This window comes from Lontra canadensis, unplaced genomic scaffold (genome assembly GCF_010015895.1).
Source record: "Lontra canadensis isolate GAN:19392208 unplaced genomic scaffold, GSC_riverotter_1.0 scaffold40, whole genome shotgun sequence".
NCBI lineage: Eukaryota > Metazoa > Chordata > Mammalia > Carnivora > Mustelidae > Lontra > Lontra canadensis.
This window is the reverse complement of record NW_022631034.1, coordinates 17,528,725-17,556,304: the sequence shown is the minus strand read 5'-3', so window position 1 is coordinate 17,556,304 and position 27,580 is coordinate 17,528,725. Positions and strand designations below refer to the sequence as shown.

Sequence of the window (27,580 nt, the reverse complement as noted above, 5' to 3'; positions counted from 1 at the left end):
CTGTGCTCAGCATGGAGTCTGTCTAAGATTCTTCCTCTCCCTCTGCTCTCCCTCCCCAATACTTTAAAAAAAAAAAAAAAAAGTACTATCTGGCTGCTGCTGAGAGAGAGACTGAAGGGGGCCAATGGAAGCAAGGGGAACAGTTAGGAGGCTACTGCAAAAATCCAAGCTGGTGATGGCGATAGCTTGGACCAAGGCAGTAGCAGTGAGGAAGGAGAGAAGACCAGGTTCTGGTTGTATTTTGAAGCTGTGGTCAACACGATTTGCTCACAGAGAGGGTATAGATTGTGAAAGAAAGAGAAAAATGATGGATGACATCAAGGCTTTTGCTTGAGCAACTAACTGAAAGCAAGGTGATTGGGAGGAATGCAGTGAGAATGGGTTTTGGAGGGAAATCTAGGCATTCAATTTTGGATATGTTTAAATTTGAGATGCCTACTATATATCCATGTGGAGATATTAAGCAGTCAAATGGATGTACAGCTCTCGATTTTGTGGGAGGAGTTCATGCCAGGGATATATGTAGTATTTAAAGCTATGAGACTGGGTGTATTTATATAAGACGTAAATATAGGGAGAGAGAGGAAGGAAGGGAGGGAGGGAGGGAGGGAGGAAGGAAGGAAGGAAGGAAGGAAGGAAGGAAGGAAGGAAGGAAGGAAAATTACTTCCAGGGCAAGGCTGAGTCCTGGGGCAATTCATTAACAATGGTACTAATATGTGTGGGGTGCTGCTACCTTATACACAGGTGCTCATTTACCCCTTGTAAAACTTTGCAAGGTAAATACTCTCACCTGGTGGGATAGTAGGGGAATCTGTTTCACAGGAAAATTCATCTGTCCAAAGGCACAGAGGCTAATATCTAAGTGCTGATATCTACCTAACTTGAGGTAAATAACTTTGAGTTTAATGTGCTCCAGCAACTTAACTTATAAACCTTGGCGTCATCCTGTGTCTTGCATTCCCCATCCAACCAGCCTTTCATGTTCATTTTCACATTAAGCTTCTGTAGAGCATGTGTTAAAATCTCTTAACTTGAACCACTAGTACTGCCTCCTAATAGGATTTCCTGTCTCCTTCCCTTATCTTCCTAAAGTTAAAGCTGATTGTGTCACCTTCCCGCTTAGCCGCTTCTATTAATTCCCCATTATCTGTAACCTTTAACCCAGCGTCTTTAGATGGGTTTCCCAGAGCCTTCACAATCTGGCTGCAAGCTACTTTCCAAGTCTCATCTCCTACTACTCTCTCCATAACCCCAACTCCCATGCCAGTCACTTTTCCTGTGACATTGAACCTCTGGTTGAGACATGCCAAGCCCTTGGGCAACTGCTTCACATGCTCTTTCCTTCCTGTGTCCATGTTGGTTAACCCCACAGTACAACATTAACTAGAAGACATGTTGGGGGTCACTGTGTTGCTCCACATCTCAGAAGAAACCTTTCAAATTTTCACCATATGTACAATGTTATTATAGGATTGTTTTAAACACTTCATGTCACAGGAAGGAAGTCCCCTTCTTTTTGTAATTGATAAAAACTTGTTGTTGTTTTATCATGAACAGGTGTCAAGTTTCTTAAGTTATTTATTTATTTATTTATTTTAATTAACATATAATGTACTATTTGCCCCAGGGGTACAGGTCTGTGAATCGTCAGGCTTATACAGTTCACAGCACTCACCATAGCACATACCCTCCCCAATGTTCATAACCCAACCACCCTCTCCATACTCCCCTCCCCCCAGCAACGCTCAGTTTGTTTTGTGAGATTAAGTCTCTCTTATGGTTTGTCTCCCTCCCGATCCCATCTTGTTTCATTTTTTCCTTCCCTACCCTCCAAACCCCATACTTTGCCTCTCAAATTTCTCATATCAGGAGATCATATGATAATTGTCTTTCTCTGATTGACTTATTTCGCTCAGCATAATACCCTCTAGTTCCATCCACATTGTTGCAAATGGCAAGATTTCATTTCTTTTGATGGCTGCATAGTATTCCATTGTATATATATACACCACCTCTTCTTTATCCATTCATCTGTTAATGGATATCTAGGTTCTTTCCATAGTTTGGCTATTGTGGACATTGCTGCTATAAACATTTGGGTGCATGTGCCCCTTTGGATCACTACATTTGTATCTTCAGGGCAAATACCCTGTAGTGTGATTGCTGGGTCATAGGGCAGCTCTATTTTCAACTTTTTGAGGAACCTCCATGCTATTTTCCTAAGTGGCTGCACCAGCTTGCATTCCTACCAACAGTGTAGGAAGGTTATCCTTTCTCCACATCCTTGCCAGATTCTGTCATTCCGTGACTTGTGAATTTTAGCCATTCTGACTGGTTTGAGGTGGTATCTCATTGTGGTTATTTGTTTATTTATTTAACAGAGAGAGAGATTACAAGTAGGCAGAGAGGCAGGCAGAGAGGAGGAAGCAGGCTCCCCGCTGCGCAGAGAGCCCGATGTGGGGCTCAATCCCAGGACCCTGAGACCACGACCTGAGCTGAAGGCAGAGGCTTTAACCCACTGAAACACCCAGGTGCCCCTCATTGTGGTTTTGATTTGTATTTCCCTGATGCTGAGTGATGTGGAGCACTTTTTCATGTGTCTGTTGGCCATCTGGATGTCTTCTTTGCAGAAATCTGTTCTTGTCCTCTGCCCATTTCTTGATTGGATTATTTGTTCTTTGGGTGTTGAGTTTGATAAGCTCTTTATAGATTTTGGATACTAGCCCTTTATCTGATATGTCGTTTGCAAATATCTTCTCCCATTCTGTCAGTTGTCTTTGGTTTTGTTGACTGTCTCCTTTGCTGTGCAAAAGCTTTTGATCTTAATGAAGTCCTAGTAGTTCATTTTTGCTCTTGCTTCCCTTGCCTTTGGTGATATTTCTAGGAAGAAGTTGCTGCGGCTGAGGTTGAAGAGGTTACTGCCTGTGTTCTCCTCAAGGATTTTGATGGATTCCTTTCTCACATTGAGGTCTTTCATCCATTTTGAGTCTATTTTTGTGTGTGGTGTAAGAAAATGGTCATTTTTCTGCATGTGACTGTCCAATTTTCCCAACACCATTTATTGAAGAGGCTGTCTTTTTTCCATTGGACTTTCTTTCCTGCTTTGTCGAAGATTAGTTGACCATAGAGTTGAGGGTCTATTTCTGGGCTCTCTATTCTGTTCCATTGATCTATGTATCTGTTTCCGTGCCAGTACCATGCTGTCTTGATGAGGACAGCTTTGTAATAGAGCTTGAAGTCCGGAATTGTGATGCCACCAACTTGGGCTTTCTTTTTCAACATTCCTCTGGCTATTTGAGGTCTTTTCTGGTTCCATATAAATTTTAGGATTATTTGTTCCATTTCTTTGAAAAAGATGGATTGTATTTTGATAGGGATTGCATTAAATGTGTAGATTCTTTAGGTATCATAGACATTTTCATAATATTTGTTCTTCCAATCCATGAGCATGGAACATTTTTCCATTTCTTTGTGTCTTCCTCAATTTCTTTCATGAGTACTTTGTAGTTTTCTGAGTACAAATTCTTTGCCTCTTTGGTTAGGTTTATTCCTAGGTATCTTATGGTTTGGGGTACAGTTGTAAATGGGATCTACTCCTTTTAAGTTCTCTTTCTTCTGTCTTGTTGGTATATAGAAATGCAACTAATTTCTGTGCATTGATTTTTATATCCTGACATTTTACTGAAATCCTGTACAAGTTCTAGCAGATTTGGAGTGGAGTCTTCTGGGTTTTCCACATAAAGTATCATATCATCTGCAAAGAGTGATAGTTTGGCTTCTTCTTTGCCGATTTGGATGCCTTTAATTACTTTTTGTTGTCTGATTGCTGAGGCTAGGACTTCTAGTACTATGTTGAATAGCAGTGGTGATAATGGACATCCCTGCCTTGTTCCTGACCTTAGCAGAAAAATTCTCAGTTTTTCTCCATTGAGAATGATATTCGCTGTGGGTTTTTCATAGATGGCTTTGATGATATTGAGGTATGTATCCTCTATCCCTACACTTTGAAGAGTTTTGATAAGGGATGCTGTACTTTGTCAAATGCTTTTTCAACATCTATTGAGAGTATCATATGGTTCTTGTTTTTTCTTTTATTAATGTATTGTATCACATTGACTGATTTGTGGCTGTTGAACCAAACTTACAGCCCTGGAATAAATCCTACTTGGTCGTGGTGAATAATCCTTTTAAGGTACTGTTGGGTCCTATAGGCTAGTATTTTGGTGAGAATTTTCACATCTGTGTTCATCAAGGATATTGGTCTGTAGTTCTCTTTTTTTGATGGGGTCTTTGTCTGGTTTCGGGATCAAGGTAATGATGGCTTCATAAAATGAGTTTGGAAGTTTTCCTTCCATTTCTGTTTTTTTGGAACAGTTTCAGAAGAACAGGTATTAATTCTTTGAATGTTTGGTAGAATTCCCCTGGGAAGCCGTCTGGCCCTGGGCTCTTGTTTGTTGGGAGATTTTTGATGACTGCTTCAATCTCCTTACTGGTTATAGGTTTGTTCAGGTTTTCTGTTTCTTCCTGGTTCAGTTTTGGTAGTTTATACATCTCTAGGAATGCATCCATTTTTTCCAGATTGCCAAATTTGCTGGTGTATAGTTACTCATAATATGTTCTTATAACTGTTTGTATTTCTTTGGTGTTGGTTGTGATCTCTCCTCTTTCAATCATGTTTTTATTTATTTGGGTCCTTTCTCTTTTCTTTTTGATAAGTCTGGCCAGGGGCTTATCAATCTTATTAATTCTTTCAAAGAACTAGCTCCTAGCTCCTAGTTCCGTTGATTTGTTCTACTGTTTTTTTGTTTGTTTGTTTGTTTGTTTGTTTCTATTTCATTGATTTCTGCTCTGATCTTTATTATTTCTCTTCTCCTGCTGGGTTTAGGCTTTCTTTGCTGTTCTTTCTCCAGCTCCTTTAGGTGTAGGGTTAGGTTGTGTATTTGAGACCTTTCTTGTTTCTTGAGAAAGGCTTGTATCACTATATACTTTCCTCTCAGGACTGCCTTTGCTGTGTCCACAGATTTTGAACAGTTGTGTTTTCATTATCATTCATTTCCATGAATTTTTTCAGTTCTTCTTTAATTTCCTGGTTGACCCATTCATTCTTTAGTAGAATGCTCTTTAGCCTCCATGTATTTGAGTTCTTTCCAACTTTCCTCTTGTGATTGAGAGCATTGTGGTCTGAAAATATGCAGGGAATGATCCCAATCTTTTGGTATCGGTTGAAACCTGATTTGTGACCCAGGATATGATCTATTCTGGAGAATGTTCCATGTGCACTAGAGAAGAATGTATATTCTGTTGCTTTGGGATGGAATGTTCTAACTATATCTGTGATGTCCATCTGGTCCAGTGTGTCATTTAAGGCCTTTATGTCCTTGTTGATCTTTTGCTTGGATGATCTGTCCACTTCAGTGAGGGGGGTGTTAAATCCCCTACTATTATTGTATTATTTTCATATGTTTCTTTGATTTTGTTATTAATTAGTTTATATAGTCGGCTGCTCCATGTTAGGGGCATAGATATTTAAAATTGTTAGATCTTCTTGTTGGACAGATCCTTTGAGTATGATACAGTGTCCTTCCTCATCTCTTATTATAGTCTTTGGCTTAAAATCTAATTGATCTGATATAAGGATTGCCACCCCAGCTTTCTTCTGATGTCCATTAGCATGGTAAATTGTTTTCCACCCCCTCACTTTAAATCTGGAGGTGTCTTTGGGTCTAAAATGAGTTTCTTGTAGACAGTATATTGATGGGTTTTGTTTTTTTATCCATTCTGATACCCTGTGTCTTTTGATTGGGGCATTTAGGCCATTAACATTCAGGGTAACTATTGAGAGATATGAATTTAGTGCCATTGTATTGCCTGTAAGGTGACTGTTATTGTATATTGTCTCTGTTCCTTTCTGGTCTGCTACTTTTAGGCTCTCTCTTTGCTTAGAGGACCCTTTTCAATATTTCCTTTAGAGCTGGCTTGGTGTTTACAAATTCTTTTAGTTTTTGTTTGTCCTGGAAGCTTTTTATCTCTCCTATTTTCAATGATAGCCTAGCTGGATATAGTATTCTTGGCTGCATGTTTTTCTCATTTAGTGCTCTGAATATATCATGCCAGTTCTTTCTGGCCTGCCAGGTCTCTGTGGATAAGTCTGTTGCCAATCTAATATTTTACCGTTGTATGTTACAGACTTCTTTTCCCGGGCTGCTTTCAGGATTTTCTCTTTGTCACTAAGACTTGTAAGTTTTACTATTAGATGACAGGGTATGGACCTATTTTTATTGATTTTGAGGGGTGTTCTCTGTGCCCCCTGGATTTTGATGCTTGTTTCCTTTGCCTGTTAGGGAAATTCTCTACTATAATTAGCTCTAATATACCTTATTCCCCCCCTCTCTCTTTCTTCTTCTTCTGGAATCCCAATTATTGTAATATTGCTTCATATTATGGTATCACTTATCTCTTGAGTTCTCCCCTTGTGGTCCAGTAGTTGTTTGTCTCTCTTTTGCTCAGCTTCTTTATTCTCCATCATTTGGTCCTCTATATCACTCTATATCTCTTCTGCTTCATTTATCCTAGCAGTAAGAGACTTCATTTTTTATTACACCTCATTAATAGCTTTTTTGATTTCAGCTTGGTTAGATTTTAGTTCTTTTATTTCTCCAGAAAGGGCTTTTATTTCTCCAAACAGGGTTTCTCTAATATCTTCCATGCCTTTTTTGAGCCCAGCTAGCACCTTGAGAGTCATCAGTCTGAACTCTAGATCTGACATACTACCAATGTCCATATTGAATAGGTCCCTAGCCTTCAGTACTGCCTCTTGTTCTTTTTTTTGTGGTGAGTTTTTCCACCTTGTCATTTTATCCAGATAGGAATATATGATTGAGAGAATAAAATACTAAAAGGGTGGCAAAGATCCCAGAAATTTGGGTGTATTTTGGGTGTATTTTGGTCTCTTAAAAGAAACTACCTCCCAAAATTTTAAAGAAAGAAAAACATATATTTTTACAAAAATAAGGGTAAGCATGATGAAGGGAATGAATATGACTATAAAGATGAAAATTTAAAAAAAATTCTAAAAAAAGGATTGATAAGTTGGTTGGAATAAGAAAGAAAAAGAAAGTGGAGAGTATTTGCTCAGGCTGGAGACTAGAACAAAGCCCTGTGCTAGATTTAGGGTGTACTTTGATCTATTAGAAGAAATTGTACGCCAAAATTTTTTAGAAGAAAATCCCTATATATATATACACACAAAAAAATAAAGTTAGATACAATGAAGGGTAAAATATGACTATAATAATGGTTTAAAAAGATTTTTTTTAGAAAGTTATTGTTAAGATAAACTAGTGAAAAAACATTAAAAGAAGAAGAGGGAAAAAATACAATTAAAAAAATATAATTAACTTTGCAAGACTAAAGAATCATGGGGAGAAAGCCATGAATTCCATGCTTTGCTTTCCCCTCCTCTGGAATTCCACTGTTCTCCTTGATCAGTGAGCTTGGTCTTGGCTGGATATTCTTGCTGATCTTCTGGGGGAGGGGCCTGTTGTAGTGATTCTCAAATGTCTTTGCCCAATGTGGAATTGTGCTGCCCTTGCCAGGGGCTGGGTGAAGTAATAGGCTCAGGTTTGCTCTTGGGAGCTTTTGTTCCCCGAATGCTTTCCATAGAGCTCTAGAGGACAGGAATGAAAATGGCAGCCTCCTAATCTCTGGCCCAAAGGAGCCGAGAGCTTGGGGCCCCAGTCCTCAGTGAGCCGTTGGAGAAAAGCAATCACACTTGTCTCCCTGGTCTCTAGCCACGCTCTGAGCTCACCCAGCCTGTGGCCAAGCATTTCTGTCTCTGGCACACAGCCCTGCTTGGAGTCTCCAAACCCAGCAAATTCCTGTTGCTCTGCTTTTCTAACAGAGGAAGGTGGGTCTCCCCAGGTTTACCACTTGTGGGGGCCCTGCTCAAAAAGCAGTGGTCTAACTGTGCCTTGGATCATGGTTTAAGGTAGCCCTGAACTGAGAGCTCACTCCTTGGCTCCATCTCTGTAGTTGGCTTCCCTACTCTAATACCTGTGAGCTCTGCTACACTCAGACACCCCAATCTTTCAGTGACCCCACGGGACCCGAGACCACACTGTCCTTGTGAGGGCCCCACCCCCGCTTAGCCTCTGGAGTGATGTCCCTCAGTGGAGCAGACTTCTAAAAGTTCAAATTTTGTGCTCCACTTCTCCACCATTTGCCAGGAGCCAGCCCCTCCCACCACAGTCTATCTTCCTGTTACTTTGGATTCACTTCTCCACATGTCCTACCTTTCAGAAAGTGGTCAATTTTCTCTTTCTAGAATTGCTGCTCTTCTTCTCTTCAGTGTCCTCTTGGATTTGTAGGTGTTCAGAATGGTTTGATAACTATCTAGTTGAACCTGATGTCATCTCAGTCTCCTACTCCTTCTCAGATGTCAAATTTTATCCTTTTTTTTTTTTTGCATCCATTTGGTATCATAAATTCTCTCCTTTAATCAGTCATTATTTTCTACAGTTACATTTACCTTGTATTCTCTGGGTAAATCCAACACGTTCTTTAGGTATCCTTTCTTTATACATATATTCTTGGATTCAATTTTCTACTACTGTATTTAGCACATAGCCCTACAATCTGTATAGGGTCCTATGGTGGGGGGGAAGCACTGTTTGGAGGGAAAACCAAAAGCAACATGATAATTGGAACAAAGTTTGATTTCCACTTCTTTCTAGGAATAGGGGCTCTAAATGCTCCAAATAGATGTCAAGAACTGGGGGTGAAGGGATTACTATAGGAAAATGAAATTTTGTTATTGGTAAACTTCATATTCAGTAGAAAGTTTAGGACACATTCAATCCAAAAATCAAAACAGATCTTATTGTTATAAATCAAGTTTTAATAGCCGTGAAATAAATATTTATAAGTAAACCTATTTAATGTTTAGTTTGCTAGTTCTTACATAAAAATCCTTACATAAAAAATAATGAATAAAAAGAAAAGAAAGTCCTACAAAGGCCCCAAAACACCCCTGCAGGAAGCTTTTCTACAAGTCCAAGAACGACATTGTCTCTCTCACTTTGATGAAGCCAAGGCTGGTGAGGATGCTCTTTTCCAGTTCTAAGTAACTCTCGTAGTCCATTTTCAATTCAGCCTCCAACTGTTCCTTTGACTTCTGATACGTTTTCTAGGGGGGAAAGCCAAATCATCCCGATAATGCACTGATAGTTAGAAATACCAAAGAAAAGAAGGGGCTGATTTTGAGCAGTTGGCCTAGCCACTGCCCTCTGGGAGCATTTTTCAGGAAGGCAGAGGGCAGGAGGGCATCTCTGGCTCTGGGAGGGAGAGGGGTGGCTGGCTCTGAAGGGGAGTGGCAGAGATAGAGTGGAGAAGTGTGTGCAGATCTCTGTGGCTTGGGAAGCCTCCTGCCAGAGGAGAAGAGTCCAGATGTCCATCCTGGCCAGCAACCCTTCTCTAGCAGGAGTCCCTTGAAGGTCTCCTCATGGAGTCTGCTTTTGCAGAATTGGGAGGTAGGGAATACATGGCTCTTTGACACCTCTTTCTCAAAAAGAAAGAAAGAAAGAAGGGTAGGACGAAAGAAAGAAAAAAGGAATCCCTTCTTCTACCTCTTTTAGACTTCCTTTTTCCCCCATGGTTCTTGTCTCCCTTGTGTGGCCTGGAGTGTGGATAATTGACTAGAGTTTACAGAATTCCTTTGAATTCCTCCCTCTACTAAGTCCTATTTAGATGGGCTTAGATATCACACAGAAGCTGCTACTTTTTCTAGCTTTGGGTTGCCAGCTGAAATTCTAGTTAGAAAAACTCCAATTTCATGTGCTGTTAGAGCTGTAATTAATATTATTTTTCAGGAAGCGAGCTGTATCCAGACTTGATATTTGCAAAAAGGTAGGTGTATGGTTTCCTTCTGATGTGGGGTTGACACATACAGCCTCATCCCTGGCAATTCCAGGACACTCGTGAAGGCCAGCCTTGCTGGATGGTTGTGTGATCTTCCCCTGCCTTCTGTAATCATAAGAGTAGATGCTTCCTACCATTTTCTATGTGCCGCTTACTGGCTAAGTGCTGGAAATGTTTTAACTCACTTAATCTCCACTACAGTCCTCTGAGGTTATTACAGTTTTTCCCATTTTCCCTTTTATCAGCAGTTGATCATTGGAAGGTATTTCTCACTGATATTAGTTGTTTTTCCTTGGTGACGCTTTCCATGTTCTAAATGTGACAGAGGAGCCATTTTAAATCCATTCACTTATCCCCAATCTAGTTCCAGAGAAAACGTGAGAAGTGGTAGCTCTAATTTAAAGAGGGTACCATGTCAGGGCGCCAGGGAGGCTCAGTTGGTTAAGCATCTGCTTTTGGCCCAGGTCATGATCCTGGGGTTTTGGGATTGAGTCCCATGATGGGTTCCTGCTCAGCGGGTTGTCTGCTTCTCCTTATGCACCTTCCCCTGCCTGTGCTCTCTCTCACAAATTAAAAACAAATTAAAAATCTTAAAAAAAAAAAATAAAGAGGGTAATATGTCAAATGGAAATGAAGCTACAGAAAGAAATTGGAGATGTTCTGGAAACTCAAGTATGTGATAGAATTTCAAGATATGATTATTATATTATTCAGGTGTTTTAGAAGTATTTAATATGCAAATTATTTTCCACAAGTCTACTGGCTTCCAACTGATGTGGATGATTAGGAACTGTCGTTGTGGTATTTAAACACTCACAATAATCATGGGTAATTGCAGGCGTAAAGGAAAGGTGTCAGTTTACCTCCCACCACAGAATTTCAACCAGTGTTTGTGAGTATACAAAAGAACAGACCAAGACCAGTTTTTTGTAGGAGGGAAAATGATGAAAAGTTAATTGATTGGTATTCTTTGTACCTTGTCACCACTAAACAATGCTTTTGGAATGAGGTCTTCTGCTTGTATTACACTAATGTGTATCTATCAATAAGTGATAATGTTAACATTAAGAATTCCACATGCTCATGCTCCCACATGAATAACTGTTGGAGGAAGTTATATATTTGCCTGTAAGAAATCTATAAATGGGACCAGTGGTGAAATTGCTGGTGACAAAAGGCCTAGGTAGGGAATGCGCAAGAGAGAAGCAGAAACGTGGACTGAGGGGACCTCTGCTGAGAGAGAGAGAGCAACTGAATTCACAGAATATCCAAAGGCCCCAATCCCAGTGGGCAAGGGAAGGCCGACAGGGTTCATATCAAACAGAGGCTGGGAGACAAGAAGGTGAGGGCCTTCAGAACTTTAGGTTCCTTTCTGGTAGAAAGGTGTGTCCTCTACCAAATTCTCCTCTATCTCAAATCTTATAGTTCCCTAATATTATACTATAGTAAAGTTCCTATCCATCTGTCTGCATACTAGTTCCCATTTATTGAAAGCCTACTCTTTGTCAGGTTACAGAACTGAAAGACTAATCCTAAAAGGTAGCTATCAGTATTCCCATTTTAAAGACAAGAACTGAAGCTCAGCAGGGACGTGAGCCCTGCTCCAGATCTCATAGTTAGTAGTGGTCAGTGGAGTTGAAATTTGAGCCCGTGTGTCTTGACTCTATATTCCACTTTTTTTGCACTACCTGCTTTTCTTTAAAAGAAGTTTTTTAAAAAGTAATCTCTCCACCTACTGTGGAGTTCAAACTCACTTCTCCAAGATCAGGAGTCAGAATCTCTCTGGACTGAGCCATCCAGGTGCCCCTTATACTACCTGTTTTAAGTTGTTATTCACCAGATGCTAAAATTCTGTGCAATGGAAGATTCCAAATTTTGAATCATTGTATCTATGAATGATATTCAGATGCCTTTGTATCTAAAGGACTTTGAAGTTATGGAAAACTTCAGAAAGTGAAGTTGGATAGAATCTACTAGGTGTCCAACTGACAGTTGTCACTCATGGTAATCTAGGAAATGAGAGATATGCCCTCTTGACTGTCATGAGAACAAGAGAAGAATGTGGAAAGCCATAATTTTCCCATGCAAACTGTGGAATAAGCCAAATATACATATTTCCACTGGGGTTAGAAGAAGGCAACAGCTTTTGTTTTGGAAATTTCACTTACAACTTTTTTCTTCTCAAGTTCCAGCTCCATTTCCTTCTTTTCTTGTTCACGGATTTTCTTGCGTTGCTCTACATATTCCAGATGCTTAACTTCTCTTTCGAAGTAGTGGTTCATGCTGGATACCTGTTAAAATCCCAGGCCAGTGAGAGGGGTACCCATGTAGAAACCCCATATTCTTCACAAGGCTCTGGAAGAATTTCTGCTGTAATTCGCTAGCTGGCTATCTGCTTTGGGGTACCACTTGCAGGCCCACTACCAGGGGAGCTAGGCTCAATGTGGGGCTACTGTGCTAAGGTGCAGGGCCCTGCAAATTGGAGGATTCCATGAAGGGAGTGGGATTGGAAGGAGAGAGTAGAAAAAAAAAAATATATATATATATATAATTTTATAAAAAAATACTCAGGGATGGCTTTTTCCTTTTTCTTGCTTCTCACTTCTAAGCCTGAGGAAAGTCTCATATCATCAACGAGATTTGGAAAACCCAGATGAGAAGATCAGTGTAAACCCTAGAGGGACAGGAAGGGGAGCCGAGTCCTGGAGGACTTTGTGTGTACACAGAAGAACAGAAGCAGCAAAGTCAGCAGGGACCTTTGGCAAAGCGGTCAGGGGATGGAAACCTTTCTGCTTGCCATATGTAGGCTAACACTGGGACTTGTGGCAGATTGAAATCTATATATTTAATGTCGGTTGTATATATATTTACATATTTCTATTCACTGATTTTCTTTTTATCACCTTATTATTAACATTACCTGAAACCTGTGGGTGGCACCCATGGAAAGGCAGAATATTCCTCCCCCCGCCCCACTGGCCATCTGCCTACAGTCCACCAAGTTGGGGAAAGATGGGGTGGAGGTGGGCAATGGAGAGATATATCAAAATGTCATCTGGGCCTCTGGGAAGGGCATCACTGAAATAGGAGTCCCATGCTTTGGTTACAATCTGAAAATAACATCTTACAAATCCCTAAATCCATTCTCTTCTGACTCTGGGCTTCATTTACTCCTTGGCTGTCTCTCTCAGCACATTTGTTTTTCTGTGGTTTCAAGCTACTTTACTCATAAAACAGAAATACATTCCTTATTTGGGATTGTAGGATTCTTTTGTTTTCTTACAGAGCAAAAATGCTGTCATTTCTGAACATACTTTTAAAACACGCCTCAGCAATTTCTGGTCACATAAATTCTCAGAGCCAAAAGGTACTGACCTCATTGGTGGAAGGGTGACTTAATGTCCAAGGAATTTCCAATATATGCAGTGTTCCATAATAATCACCTATGGCTATAAATTGCTGCTTAGCTGAAAGATCCAAAAAATGGGGGAGAAAACAGAAAGTCACCCTGGAGGTTAAACAAGAAATGTGGCTTTTCTTCTCCCAAAAGACCTGCTGTGGTTACGATAATCTTGGCATCTTCATCAGACATTCATGACTGATGACAATATTAGCTAATATATAAAAAATCATTTTTTCCAGTTGATGAAATGAAAGCTGAGACCCTGAGCCTTTGTCAACCACCCTGCCCAACTCAAATCTTGTCTTCTTGGTGCACACGTAAGGAATGTGGCTCCTAGCTGAGGTTGACCGTGTGTGTGGCTGGGCTGCTGGGCAGATTGGAGAAGAAAGGGGGATAGCACAGGGAAAGATTTTCAAAGAAAAATCATGAAGCCAGTTTTCACCAAAGACTCAACAAGGGCTGAAGGATACTGTTATTCAGATGAATTTCACAGACACAGCCAGAACCAGGTTTCTTATTATAAAAACAGATCGCTTCTTTTGATCATTGAAAATGGATGTAAAACACAAATGTGTTTAAGAATTTTCATTTTCTAGTTTATCATATTTTTTCTTTTTCTCATTTTCAGAAGGTTTAGTTTAAATTGTTAAATCCTAGACTCATAATCCTTGTATACAAAAGCAATGTTTCATAGCAAAGATGGAAAAACTCACATTTGGTGACCCATAAGTTTAAACGATAGCCAGACTGATACTCTAGAAATTCTGAAGACTGAATTTCTAAACATAATGTTTATGAGACAAAAGGATAGAAAGACAATTTTATGCCTGCATGCCTTTGGAAACAAAGGCTAACTTCTTTTAAAAGAGGCAAATATACTGGGTTTACATAGGAAGTAGTGCTTGGGTAAAACAGAGAAATTGGGACGAAAGATATAAATTACTTTTCCAGGGACCACATCCTTGAATTTCTGCTTGCTTTATGTTGTTTTTTCCTCATAATTAGCTCAAAAGTTAAAAGTTTCAATTGATAAATGACTCCAGAGAGTCATTTGATCTCATGAAAAGAATTGCTTGACACTGTCCAGGGAAAAGCCACAAAAATGATAAAATATTGAAAATTTGTGACATAACAAAAAATTAAAGATACAAGAATTACTCTATTTGGGAAAGAAGCAGCAAAAGGTACCAAAGATTTGGGGATCACCCTCTGACTTGGAGAAGATAAGAAGGGTGCTTTTCATTGTGTAGTTTGTTCAAAATCAGCTTTTTCTTGTCATACTAATTATACCTCAGAAATAATTGTCGATAAAGAAAATAATGAGAGAAATTCAAGTTGTACCCAAAGTTTGCATGCAAGAAGGAAGGGAAGAGAAAGGATGGGATAGGATGTGCAAAACTTGAGGAAAAAAATATTGGAGACTTTTCTTCAAAATTTCTTAAAAAAAAAAAAAAAGACCAGATGAATGTCAAAATGTGCCTGAGTTACCCCCCGCCCCAATAAAATAACTTAGGTCAGTTAATTAGAATTAACATACCAGAAAAGGTCCAGGGGTTGATGTAGGTGATCATAGTTATGCAGATGCTTTGTGACAGGGCTGGCTCATGAGTTTTCTCCAGAAGGTCCCAGATGTCGATGTATCCATCTTCTCGGCCAACGTAGAAAACTCCAGGCCTTGTCAGGGACCAGTGTCCTGCGGTGTACCTTTTTGGTGCACAGGATGACTGAAGGAGGGGTCCAATCTTTAAATAAATTGTTAAAAGGACACATGAAAACTTTTGTTATTACCTGAGGTGTATTCACAATGATTTCCTTCAAGTACAACTCAGATGGCTACAATCATGGACCAGCACAATATGTCCACTCTGAAGTCTTAATTCTTTTTCTTGTAGGATTTTATTTAATGCCAACTCTTTTCTTTCCTGTGTGTGTGTATGTGTGTGTGTTTTATAACCCTTTCCCCCTTATTTTAGTTGCTGAAAAGATCAGACTTTCTAGTTGAGCTGGAGATTGGTAGATGTTATATAAGCAAAGATTAAAAGGAAATTCTACCCATACTTTCATTTTGCTGTCAGGTGTCTATTTCCCATGGAGATAACTCTAGCAGCCAAGAAAAAAAGGAAATAAAAAGTCAGTTCCAGCTGTGAGCTGCATCCAATGGCTTGTAAATATTGTTTGGAAGAGAGTTTAGACCAGCAAAGCATTACAAGATCAGCTTCTCTTTTCTTTACCATGTGGGTAATTTGCCCTCTTTGGGAGGTGTTTTTTGTTTTCTTTTGTGTGTTTACATGTGCCTGAATTTATTTTTTAATTATTTTTTTAATTACATATAATGTATTATTTGACCCAGAGGTACAGGTCTGTGAATTGTCAGGCTTACACACTTCACAAAATGTGCTCTCTTCTTACTGTCATGCCCTACCTGACAAGCAGGTGTACTCATTTATCTACTTATAGCTGTAGAGATTAAACTAAGCCATGGAGCTATTTCCTGCCCTCTGAGACATGCATGAGAAACTTCCCTGTGGGGAATGAAGAATATCTCAGATTCATGGACTCCTTGTCCTGTTCTTGCACACCTTGCCCAGCTCCTTCCATTTCTGTGGATAACCAGGTTCTTGGTCCCTGAGTAGTCTACAGATGATCTTGCCGAATTTTATTTTTCTTTCAGAACAAAACTCATACCTATTCACTCTAAAAAAAAAATTGGACATACTGAAGTACATTGGTATAAAGTAGAAGTCCTTTTGTGGATGGGCACTTTAAGTAGTTTCCAATTGTTTCAATGGCAAACTCGTACATAAATTCACACAAGTATTTATGTAAGTCAAAGTCCCAGAAGTGAAAGTGTTAGGTCAAAGTGTATATATATATATATATATATACACACACATTTTTTCATTGTATATATACAATGTATATATATAATTTTATAATTTTATTTAAAGAATTATATATTCTTTATTGAAGAATATATGTATATTTTTATTCATTTTATTCAAAGAATATATATTCATATAAATGCTATATATACAAATATACATATTACTTTTATAATATACATATTACTTTTTCAAAGAATGTATGACAGCTATGAAATAGATATATATTTCAGATTTTGGTAATCTTAAATTGCACACCAAAGGGACCTGTCATGCTGATTTCTCCCCACCCTTGCTTCATTGGATTTTATCAGTCTTTCCAGTCTTTCCAGTTTTGGGCAGTTTAGCTTCTATTTGCCTGGAACCTGGTCCTCTCCTAATCCTGACTGCCAGAGTCCCACCACCGCCTAACTGTGGCCCATGCCTCTCTCTGGTCTCTTGGCAATGGACCCCTTAGCTTTCTTACTCCCACTTTCTGAAGCTGCAGACATATTCCTGGTGCAGAAGCAAAGGTGACAGACCCAGAGCTTCTCCTTGGGCTTCACAGTAAAACCTATCGTGTATTTTAAGGGGAGGAAAAAACATAAAGCAAATCAACTCCCACAAGACTGATTTTAAAGAAAAGACTGTTAGAGAGTTAGAGAGTGTTAGAGAGCAAGAGACTTGTAAATACTATTTCCTTCCCTCAGGGAAGAAAGGCAAATAGTTGTTTTCAAAAGGCATACAGTCTGCTGGCAAGCCGGAACCCAAGCCATCTGTTCTAATTTCTCTAAAAAGTGTCCCCACAACACTGTTATGTCAGAACAGCCTGTTGTTCCCATTGTCTTCCTCAGTAACAAAGGACCACACACCCACTCCTCCATTTTTCAGGCAACTCACCATAACACCTTCTTTCCAGATGGCCACGTTCCATCCCCCAATGGTGAGGATAATGTCCTTGTAAAAAGGTGACCTCTGAACAGTGTGGACGGCTCCATCATGGACAGTGTAGAGGCTCACTGGCTTCTTTGCTGCTGGGATGGAAAAGGCCATTTCATCTTTAATAATAGTGCTTATATTCCTACATGAAGAATGGGCAGAATTCCAGTGGATGGATGATTAATGGGATCCAAGCGTAGACAACAAGAGGTCAGTTGGGGTAAATGAATCTGTCAAGGGATAGCTCTTCCTCTTTTTATGGAAAGTACAGGGACTTTCCATCAAGGCTGTTTTTCTAGCTCAAAGGAATACTTCATGTTCTTATTCATTTACTCATTCATTAACTCACTTGGTTGGTCAAAAAATATTTGTGGATTGCCTATAAGTATCTATAGGGTAAGCATTGGCTAATAAATGAACATGATGCTGCCCCCATGGAGCTTACAGTTTAATGGGAAAGAGAGATACCTGATAAACAATCCAAAATCCAATAAGCAAATCCCAAAGTATGTAATAAAACATGTTAAAAATGTTATGGTAGGAAAAATTACAAGAAAGAGCAAAAAAGATGTCCATAATTTAGACCGAATGGTCAGAAAAGGCTTCTCTGAAGATGAGACATTTAGTTCTAAGTAGCACTTTGATGTGGGAAGATTTTAATGTGGCAAAGTATTCCACACAGAGGGAACAATACAAATCAAAGTCCTGGGGAGAGAAGTGCTTAGTGCCTTTGTAAATTTGAGGAAGGCAATAAGACCGAAGTCTGGTAATCCCAGCATGAGACATATGAAACAGATGGGGACCAGGAGGGCCCAGACCACACAGGGACTTGTAGGAAAGGAGTTTAGATTATATTCTCCACATGAGGTGTTTCAATGAGTCCTTTAGTCCAGGAGACAATCTGACTGATTTCTAAAGATTCTCTGGCTGCTGTGAAGAGAACAAATTAGAGAGAGGTAAAAGGAAAGAGGAGACACCCTAGGAGGTAGTTCTGGTAAGAGAGCATGGTAGCTGGGTTGAAGGTAGAATGGACAAAAGTAGATGATCATGAAATATTTGCAAGCTGAATTGACAAAACTTACAAATGGCTTGAATAGGAAGGTTGAGAATGATAGGTTTCTGGTAGGACCAGCTGACTCCATGGAGTTTCCATTTATTGCAACTGGAATCAGGTTTGGATGTTAAGTTCAAGAGTTCTCTTTAGTCTCTGCTCCAGCCTGTGGGTCCTCCTTTCCCTTAGGCTGCCTACCTCACCATTGTTTGGGTCTCCTTTACCCCAGACCTGGCTGCTCCCTATTTTTTGCTGCCCACGTCCACCTCAGGGATGGCCATAAAGAAAATATCTGGCTACCTTATGTCCAAACCGTGAACTTAACGGTGAATCCCATCATTTTCATAGCTATGAAAAGCTGGATTTTTTTTCCCTCTCAGAACCCCAATGAGATATTAAGCAGAAAAAATCCACTCATATGAGGTATCTACAGTAATCACATTCAGAGAGAAAGAAAGTAAATAGTGGTTGCCAGATGCTGAGAGTAGAGGGGAATAGGGAGCTAGTGTTTAATGCGTGCAGAGTTTCAGTTTTGCAAAATGGAAACAGTCTTGGAGATAGGTTGCATGACAATGTGAATGTACTTTAATAGTTCAGAATTATACACTTAAAAATGGTTAAGATGGTACATTTCACATTTATGTGTATTTTATCACAATTTAAAAATTTTATATAAAGTAAAAATAAAAAATTTAAATGTAGCTGTCCTGGATTAAAAAAAAAAAAGACTAATTTTTCTCCAACTGAAGTCCTATCCTGAAGATAGCATAGGAGACTTATGTCTAAGGCCATCTTGAAACAATCTGGAAGATTCCTGGGAAGTCAGGAAAGCCCTGGAAACCAGCAGCTTCCTTCTTGTTTCCACTGTTGTTTCTCAGAGCCTGGTTTTCCCTTTCTATAGTGAACATCCCTAGACACCACCTCACTCTGGTGGGCAGGGCCATCCATGAGTCTGGAAGCCCTCTACAGAATGTAATGATTACCGGTGATAGCAAGATCAACAACCACCAAGATTTATACTTTAACAGATGTTCTCAGCCCATATCTTTTCCTTCCTTATGTCCTTTTAGGGACCTTTAGTTCCATCTAGTAATGGATAGAGCGGTCTTTAAGTTATTAAATGGAGTAGCAGAGGCCCCAGGCCAAGTTGCTATGAGAAAGTTACAATAAACAAAGAAGTAGTTTCCAGAATCATTATCTAACCGAGGATTCAGTATACTGATGTGATTAAGAGTGCAGATGGCCTAGGTTCAAACCCTGGCGATGCTGATAGCTACCCCTTAGGGTTGCTGTGAGGATTAAATGAGCTAATCCATGGAAAGTACTTGGAAGAGTGCATGCTGCAGGGCATCTGCTGATCTGTGAGCAGAATATATGAAATAATTATGTCAGTTGTTATCATTCAACTCTCATTTCTTGGCTTGTCACGTAGATCATCTGGAAATTTTGATTGATTTAGCCTTCTTTATCACACAGATCTCATTCAGGGTACTGTCTTTCAGAAGCTCTTTCCTAGAGGGAGGAAATTCTCCTTCCTGCCTTGTTGTCAATAAGCACATGGGGTCTCTAGGAAATCAAGAAGGATTGCGTCCCAGTAATTGCCTCATCTTGACTCAGGTACCCTCCATGGTGTTGATGAAAAACATCAGACTGGTAGCTCTCAAGGAAAACAATGCCAGTTCACGGATGTGATTAGGATAAGCAGTGCACAGTTTAGAGGGTCTGAACATCAACTTTCTCTGAGCTTCAGCCATTATCCAATGGGAATAACAGTATTGTATGGTTTTCCATGTGGCAAAATGCTTGATTGATTATTTTAAAGTATTTTAAATTGTTATAAGGATTTCAAAGTATCCTTTTAGTAAGTGGTTATAGCTATTTCCTTTTTTTTTTTTTTTTGGCAATGAACCAAATGCCAAGAAAATAAAAGCAACACTTCTTCTTTTCCAACCTACACCCCATTCGTCACAGAATCCTGGCATGTTGACTGCTAAGTCTCTCTCTTATTTCCTCTGCTTCACCATGCCTACACTGAGTCCTCTCCATCCCTCATCTAGATTCTTGCAAGTAGTGGTCATCCTACTTCCATTGTAAATCCCACCAATAAATTAATCCAGCCCCTGCTCTCGAGCCAGAATGATATTCTGATTATACTGGTGGCACTAGGATAAAGGTCAAAGCTTAGTAAGTACTCAAGACTCTTAGCCATTTGGACCCAATTGTCTTCCAGGCAACCTGGCACCTTCCTGCTGCCCTCTCTATTGCTATACTTTAGTTAGGAGAGCTCCCTGTTTCTTAATTGTCCACTGCTCTTTTGGGTTTCCATGTTTTTGCATTTATTATTCCTTCTATCTGGCATGTCTTTCTCCAATTGGATATTACATTCTGCCCTTCAACACCAAGCTCAACTGTCTCTCTCTTCAGTAGGGCCCTTTCTTAATAACACAAGAGAGTTGGTCCCTTCCTGGTTTCCTATGTCACTTTGTGTTTGCTTCTAGCCATAGCACGGACAGTGTAATGTCCTCATTTGTTCATGTGTTAGACTTTTCTAATAGATCACAGAAATCCTTTGGGGGAGGATAATATCTTGTTCATCTTTATATCCCTAGTGCCTGGCACAGAATAGATTCTCAATAATGATTTGATGAATGAATGCAAGTAAAAAAGAATAAGGGTCATCTTGGTGGCTCAGTCAGTTAAGCATCCAACTCTTGATTTCGGCTCAGGTCATGATATTGGCCCATGAGCTACGCGTGGGGCCTGCTTAAGATTCTCTCCCTTTCCTTCTGCCTCTCTCCACCCCCTGCTCAATCTCTCTTGCTCTCTCTCAAAAAAAAAAAAAAAAAAGAAAGAAAGAAAGAAAGAAAGAAGAACAAACATTAGTGAATTTCAATCATAAAGCTCTTGGTTTTTAAGTTTATTGTCATTGGTTATTCTACAAATGAAATACAATTTAAAATAAATAACTAAACCTGTTTGTCAGGGTCTGCCTCAAAAGCAGTTTAGGAAGCTGGCACCATGGTAAGGCCCCAAGAACACCTCTGAGTCCAGGAAGAACTAGTGTAAGCAAGAAGTGGCATCAGGGTCTCAACTTGTGTCCCAGTGGTACAGTGGAGAAAGCTGCCAGGTGCATGCAGTCCATGCACAATTATTACTCATGAATTATCGAATAAACAGACACATGAATAAGCATAAAAGTAGCTGAATGTAATTCATTATATCCAATATATAATTTGAGTTCCACTTTAAATCCTGGAATTTAAAATAAGTGGAAAGTATAAAATCAGTCTCAGTTCTGCAAGCACTTGGCCTTACTTTGGGTCACATCTAATTCTCTCTCGATGCCCTCCTCTTAGCAATAACACACATTTGGGTTTCTGGTCAGAGGTCCTATGTCAGAAAACTAGGAGTGCTTTCATTTTCGGATTAATATGGCTACCCTGGAGGCAATGCCCAGAAAGCACACCTTCCCAGGCCTAAGGCAGACTCCAGTCTGCAGAGCCAGACTCAGTAGATAGAAGTGGAGGGGGTGAGGTTTGAGGCAGATACCTGAGACCCAGCAGCATTCCCCTGAAGGCTGTATCTCTGACCTCTGACCCCCTCAGTCAATCCCATGCCCGCTTGTCCTAAGATCAGCTCCCCTTCTGCAGACCTAGCCTGGCCCCTCCACCTCACTGCTCCACGGAGTGCTAGCTGTCCCAGCTGTCCTAGCTGTGGCCTCTTCCTGTGCTCACCATCATTCCGCATTGTGAAATGTGGCTCAAATACATTTTCATGCCATGATCAAATCCAAAGCTTGAGAGTGAGCAGCTGTAATCATAGCGAACCTCAGGGCTCCAAGCTTTGACAGGGAGCTTAGCTTGTTAGGGAGCCTGAACTCTTGATTCCTGCTCCCAGCCAGGTGTTGTCCCCACACCTCTTCTCAGCTGCCCAGAGTCTGGACATCAGTCCCCAGCCCAAGAGGAGGGTCCTGTAGTTACTTCTTCATACTGTTCTGATGTCATCAAGGTCATTGTAAATTTACTTTATAATTCGTATTAATATTTTTCATTTAGCTGAATTACCAAATTGTTGAATTATGAAACACATTTTTTTAAATTTAATTGTCCAACTATCTTAGTCATTTAAGCATCAGTAGATCAGTACTCCTCAAATTGGGGGTGGAGGTAGAAAACAAATCACCAGGTGAATCTTATTGAAAATCCGTATTCTAATATTCAGCAGGTCCAAGGTTCTGCATTTCTAACGGGTTCCCAAGTGCTGCTGTTTGAGGCCCTCACTTTGAATAAGTACCTTGAATAAGTACTTTGAATAAGTGCCTTCCCTCCTATCAGCAAGGACAGGGTTACTCAGCACTTTCTAAAAAGGATTAACTTAGGTACACCTGGGTAGCTCAGTCATTTAAATGTCTGTGGCTCAGGTCATGATCTCAGGGTCCTGGGATCAAGCCCCATGTCAGGCTCCCTCAGGACTCCTTCCTGTTTGGTGGGGGAGTCTGCTTCTCTCTCTCTCTCTGCTCCTCCCCCCTTCTCATTCTTCTTTTTCTCTCTCAAGTAGGTAAAATCTTAAAAAAAAAAAAAAAAGAGGAATAACTTACTCATAACAGAGCAATCATCAAAACTTACTCATCAATCGGCCAGTTTCAGGGTCTCTTTCCATTTTCCAATCTGTGTATATCACTCCACCTTCCTAAAAATATTACAGGTTTCTGATGAGTACAATGACAGCTTAAGGGACTAAAGACCTCATATGTGTGTACTAAGACTGACTATAACCCAAACAAGCACAAAGCAACAGGTTAACTCAGTCAAATTATAACTTGATACAGTGGTGGGGAGGGGGAAGGCAGGGAAGGCTCAAAATGATTACTTGATTTTATATTGAACAAGAAAATGAAGTTGTTGAATTTTTATGTACACATAGTAATGTGGAAAACACAGGCATTTATGGAGAAAATCTATGTACACAAGTTCCAACTGCTGGGTTCCTAAATTTTTTGTTAATAGGAAATTGTCCCAATGGACTAAAAGCTCCAGGAAAGGAACCCATCCTACTTCTTCAGTGATTTGTTCTCAGCATGATACAAAGTCAGTACTTAAAAATATTTGTGGAGTAAGAGAGAGAAGGGGAATGTGAATTGATAATATGGTAGCATTATTTTTAAAGTTGAGAACAGGAAACCAAGTTCCATTTAAGTAACATAACTAGTAATATATATTCTCCCTCTCCTTATGGCCATGGTAAGGAGATGGGAAGGCAGCGGGACCTGGTGTAAAAAGGCAGAAGCAGCCACACACAGGGAAAAGACTCAGAACCCGTGAACAGCAGAGGTAGGAGAGGTTTAGAGGTTTGGACCCACGACCCAACTAATAGAGGGAACACAGAGACTCGGAGAGGTTAAATGACTTCTTCAGGGTCACCCAGATGCTGACTCCTAATTCCAGTGTTTTTCTCTCTGGGTAATAAAAGGAAAACACAGAGCAGGATGTATAAAAAGAGGAGTTGGGAGGCCTAGGAGTATGGCTTAGGATGTGTAGGCAAGGAAGAGGCCAAGGGAACACATCTGGCCGGTGCCCACTCATTCACTCATTTGTGCTTTTATTCATGAACACACAGAGCAAATGAGGACTGTGTTTGGTGTTGGAAATTCAGAGTCGGAGGGCAAGCCCTCCCTCCACTCTCCACTCATGTGCCCAGAGTCTCGGAGGGCTCAGACAGACCGGGCCCGCATTCAGTGCTCACACCTTGCCTTTGACTGTGGCACCTCTCCCGCCCTTATCACTTAGTGAGCGCACGGTGTTTGCCTTAGAGAGAATAAGGGAAACCTTATTCTCTCTAACCAAAGGAGATGGATCAGCCATGTCAGGTGTTGGTAGAAGAGCATTCCACTGGAATGTCAGCCCAGAGATTTTTGTCTCTGTTCCCTGGGCCAAACAGTGCCTGGCATACACTACATGCTCAATAAATACCTGTTGAATGATGGATGAAATTAACTCTAAGGAGGGCAAGGGCTCAAACAGCAGGGAGAGTTTGGGGTAGAAAGCGAAAGACAGGGGCGCCTCGGTGGCTCAGTGGGTTAAAGCCTCTGCCTTCAGCTCAGATCATGATCCTAGGGTCCTGGGATCAAGCCCTACATCGGGCTCTCTGCTCAGCAGGGAGCCTGCTTCCTCCTCTCTCTCTCTCTGCCTGCTTCTCTGCCTACTTCTGATCTCTGTCAAATAAATAAATAAAATCTTTAAAAAAAAAAGAAAGACAAAAATCAGAGCAGCTAGAAGGAGAGAGGGAGATTGGGGCAGATAGGGATGGAGAGATAAGAAAGCCAAATTATGCAGAACCTTTTAGCCCACAATATGGAGTCTAGATTTTATTCATGTATGACTGAGTTCTCACTGAAGAGTTTAAGCACAAGGTGTCATACTTAAATTTCTTTTTTAAGATCTTGTGATCATTCAGCTTTCTAAATCTGTCACGTCCCTGCTTTAAAAACTCTGGTGTGACAGAGACAAATAATATATGATTCTACTTACATGAGGTACCTAGAGTAGTCAAATTTACAGAGACAGAAGGTAGAATGGTGGTTGCCATGGGCTGAGGGAAGGAGGGAATGGTGAGTTATTGTTTTAATGGGTACAGAACTTCAGTTTGGAATGATGAAAATGTTTTGGAGATAGATGGCTGGGAGAGTTGCTCAACCACATGGCTGTATCTAATAGCATTGGATTATACACTTCAAATTTGTTAAGAATGTAACTTGTTATTTATATTTTTCCAGAATTAAAAAAAATATTAGAAGCCTAAGTTATAAAAAATTAAAAGCCCAAGTTACAAAACAAGTATCTGTTTGGTCAGTGCCTCATTGCTTATCAAATGTATTTCACATTCCCTAACATGGCAGAAAAGGCTCTTTGGTTGGATCCCAATCTGGCATCGAAGGTACAGTGTTCCCTCCTGCACAAATGATTTCATGATCTCCAGGCAAATCCCAGGCTTCCGTAATTCCAAAGTATCGTTCAGGCTGTTACTTCTGCTGGGAATTGTGCTCTGATCTTTCAGATGCCTCCTTGACCTCTGAAGTCCAACCTGCTAACAGTCTGCATTCCCCAACCTCCCTGTCTTGTCTCTGTGGCTTCTGGATAGGCATTGGCTGGATAATGCTCTTAATATATCTGCTCCTTAACTAGGCAGTGAGCGCCCTGAGCACAGGGGCTGTGCTGTTGATTCATGTCTGATCTGGGGTCTGGTGCTGTGCCTCGTGGCCAGTATGCTCCTGAGAACTGGTGTAATCAGCTAATCCCTTCATAAAGAAAGTGTGAATGCAGAGTGCATTCCAGTGAGACTAAGCTAGGCATCTTCGAATGGTTGAATGGCTTGGGGGGAAAGCCCTTTATTTTTAGAGAAAAAGAGTTATGAGTGAAAGGGCATCTCTGCCTCTGTATGTCTGTAGATAAAGTTCTGAGCCTCATTTTTTCATCTGTAAAGTGATGATTAATCCCTACAAGATTATTAGGATTTTGTAAAAGATTTTATTCATTTATTTGACAAAGAGAAACACAGCAAGAGAGGGAACACAAGCAGAGGGAGTGGGAGAGGGAGAAGTAGGCTTCCAGCTGAGCAGGGAGCCCAATGCGGGACTAGATCCCAGGACCTTGGGATCATGACCTGAGCTGAAAGCAGATGTCCAATAACTGAGCTACCCAGGTGCCCCAGACTATTAGGATTAAGTGAGATATAATTTGGAACAAACACCTGGCACAGACCTTGCTATATAGAAAATGTCCTAGAAGTGTAAGCTCCCTTTGGTTATTTCAGTAGGTGCCCCCAAATGGCAGCCATTATCATTATTATAACCAGTTGTTACCTAACTTTTGAATTGAGTGAGTTTTGCTACTACCTTTTGCTAACTAACAAAACAATATATTTTCTTAGTAGATCTCTAATATTCAGCATGGTTTCTTCTATATGGTGTGGGTGTTCAATAAATATTTGCAGGTTGATCAATAAATCATTAGTAAAGAGGGTCATACTGAATTTTATAGATTTTTTTCACATTCATTAGGAATATTTTAAATTTGAATCTGAATCATCAGGATTAAAAAATCCAATGTAAATGAGTATATTAAAATATGGGAAGGGGTATAAATATTATAAATCTTCATAAAGCAAATATACAGTAGAGGTTGTAATGAAACAGAATAGAAAAGTGGTTGCCAGGGTGGCGGTGGGGGTGGGAGAAATAGGAAGAGGTTGGTAAAAGGGTATAGACATTCAGTTGTAAGATTAGTGAGTTCTGAGGACAGAATAGAAAACATGGTGACTACAGTATAACACTATGTGATTGAAATTTGCTAAGAGTGTATAACTTAAATGTTATCACACACACGTGCACACAGATAAATATGTGAGGTGATGGATGTGTTAATTAACTAGATGGGGAAAGTCTTTCACAATGCACACAGGCATGAAATCACCATGATGTACACTTTAAATATTTTACAACTTTATACATCATATATGTCTCAATAAAGCTGAAATTAAGAACATATATATAATGAAGACTCTCTCTCTCTATATATATATATGTTTGTTGGTTTTTATGTTTATTTGTTTTCCCATGGGTGATACAACCTAGATAGTATATATATATATACACATATATGTATACACACATATATATGAAGACTGTATATATAATGTATATATAAAACAGCAATAATTCTAACTCACCTCTGTTCCCGCAAAGAACTTTGTGCAAAAGTCCTCTATTGGCTTGAGTTGATTGGCCAACCCAGCTTCCAGATTGTGGTATGGGTTCATCTCTCCTGCATTCACTGCTTTGCTCTGGGTTAATATTTTGTCTTTCAGAGGGGTATGAATAGAAGAAACATATTTACAGTGAAAGACCTTTTAAAATATGGTTAGCTTATTTTTTCTGTCCCTTGCTACACACATCTGCTCCATTCCCTCCCCAGTGTGGTAGGCATAAGTATAAACATCTTTAGACTTCTAATTTAGCAGTAGAACACTGGCTTTCAAACCAAAGCATATGCAGTAACACTTGCATGTAAAATTGATCAAAACCTGCCTTGCTGTGATTAAAGCGTTCCCTGGTGGGAAGGGGGAGACCCCTCTACCTACTACTTTCAGGGGCTCCAAAAAGGTCCATGGCACACAGTTTAAAAACCAGTTCTACATTATTTATATCACTTCAGAATTATTGACAGTAAAAATTGGACATGAAATATATCCTCTGGATTACATTACTCTTGATAGTCTCAGTAAGATTCTCAAATTAGAAACTTGTGTCATTTTTATTCAGTTGGCATCATATGCAAATTTTTCAAATCAAGATTAGCCTTTTAAGTGTCAAAAATGATCTAATTTCTAAAAAAATAAATCCATCTAAAATGTAT

The 27,580-nt window shown here is 39.9% G+C and overlaps 1 protein-coding gene across 2 annotated transcripts in view; it reads right to left on the bottom strand.

Annotated features, from left to right (window-relative positions):
* Window positions 1-8,847: 8,847 nt before the first annotated feature.
* Window positions 8,848-27,580, bottom strand: part of WDR63 (WD repeat domain 63) — a 66,908-nt gene continuing 48,175 nt past the window's right edge. For both annotated transcript variants that reach the window (XM_032870276.1, XM_032870277.1), the window contains exons 17-23: window positions 26,895-27,025; window positions 22,796-22,859; window positions 17,081-17,211; window positions 14,857-15,061; window positions 13,292-13,383; window positions 12,085-12,207; window positions 8,848-9,185 (exon numbers count right to left, since the gene is read on the bottom strand). In XM_032870276.1, coding sequence (XP_032726167.1) covers window positions 9,045-9,185; window positions 12,085-12,207; window positions 13,292-13,383; window positions 14,857-15,061; window positions 17,081-17,211; window positions 22,796-22,859; window positions 26,895-27,025 — 887 coding nt within the window. In that variant the 3' untranslated portion in view covers window positions 8,848-9,044. The remainder of the gene's footprint in view (window positions 9,186-12,084; window positions 12,208-13,291; window positions 13,384-14,856; window positions 15,062-17,080; window positions 17,212-22,795; window positions 22,860-26,894; window positions 27,026-27,580) is intronic.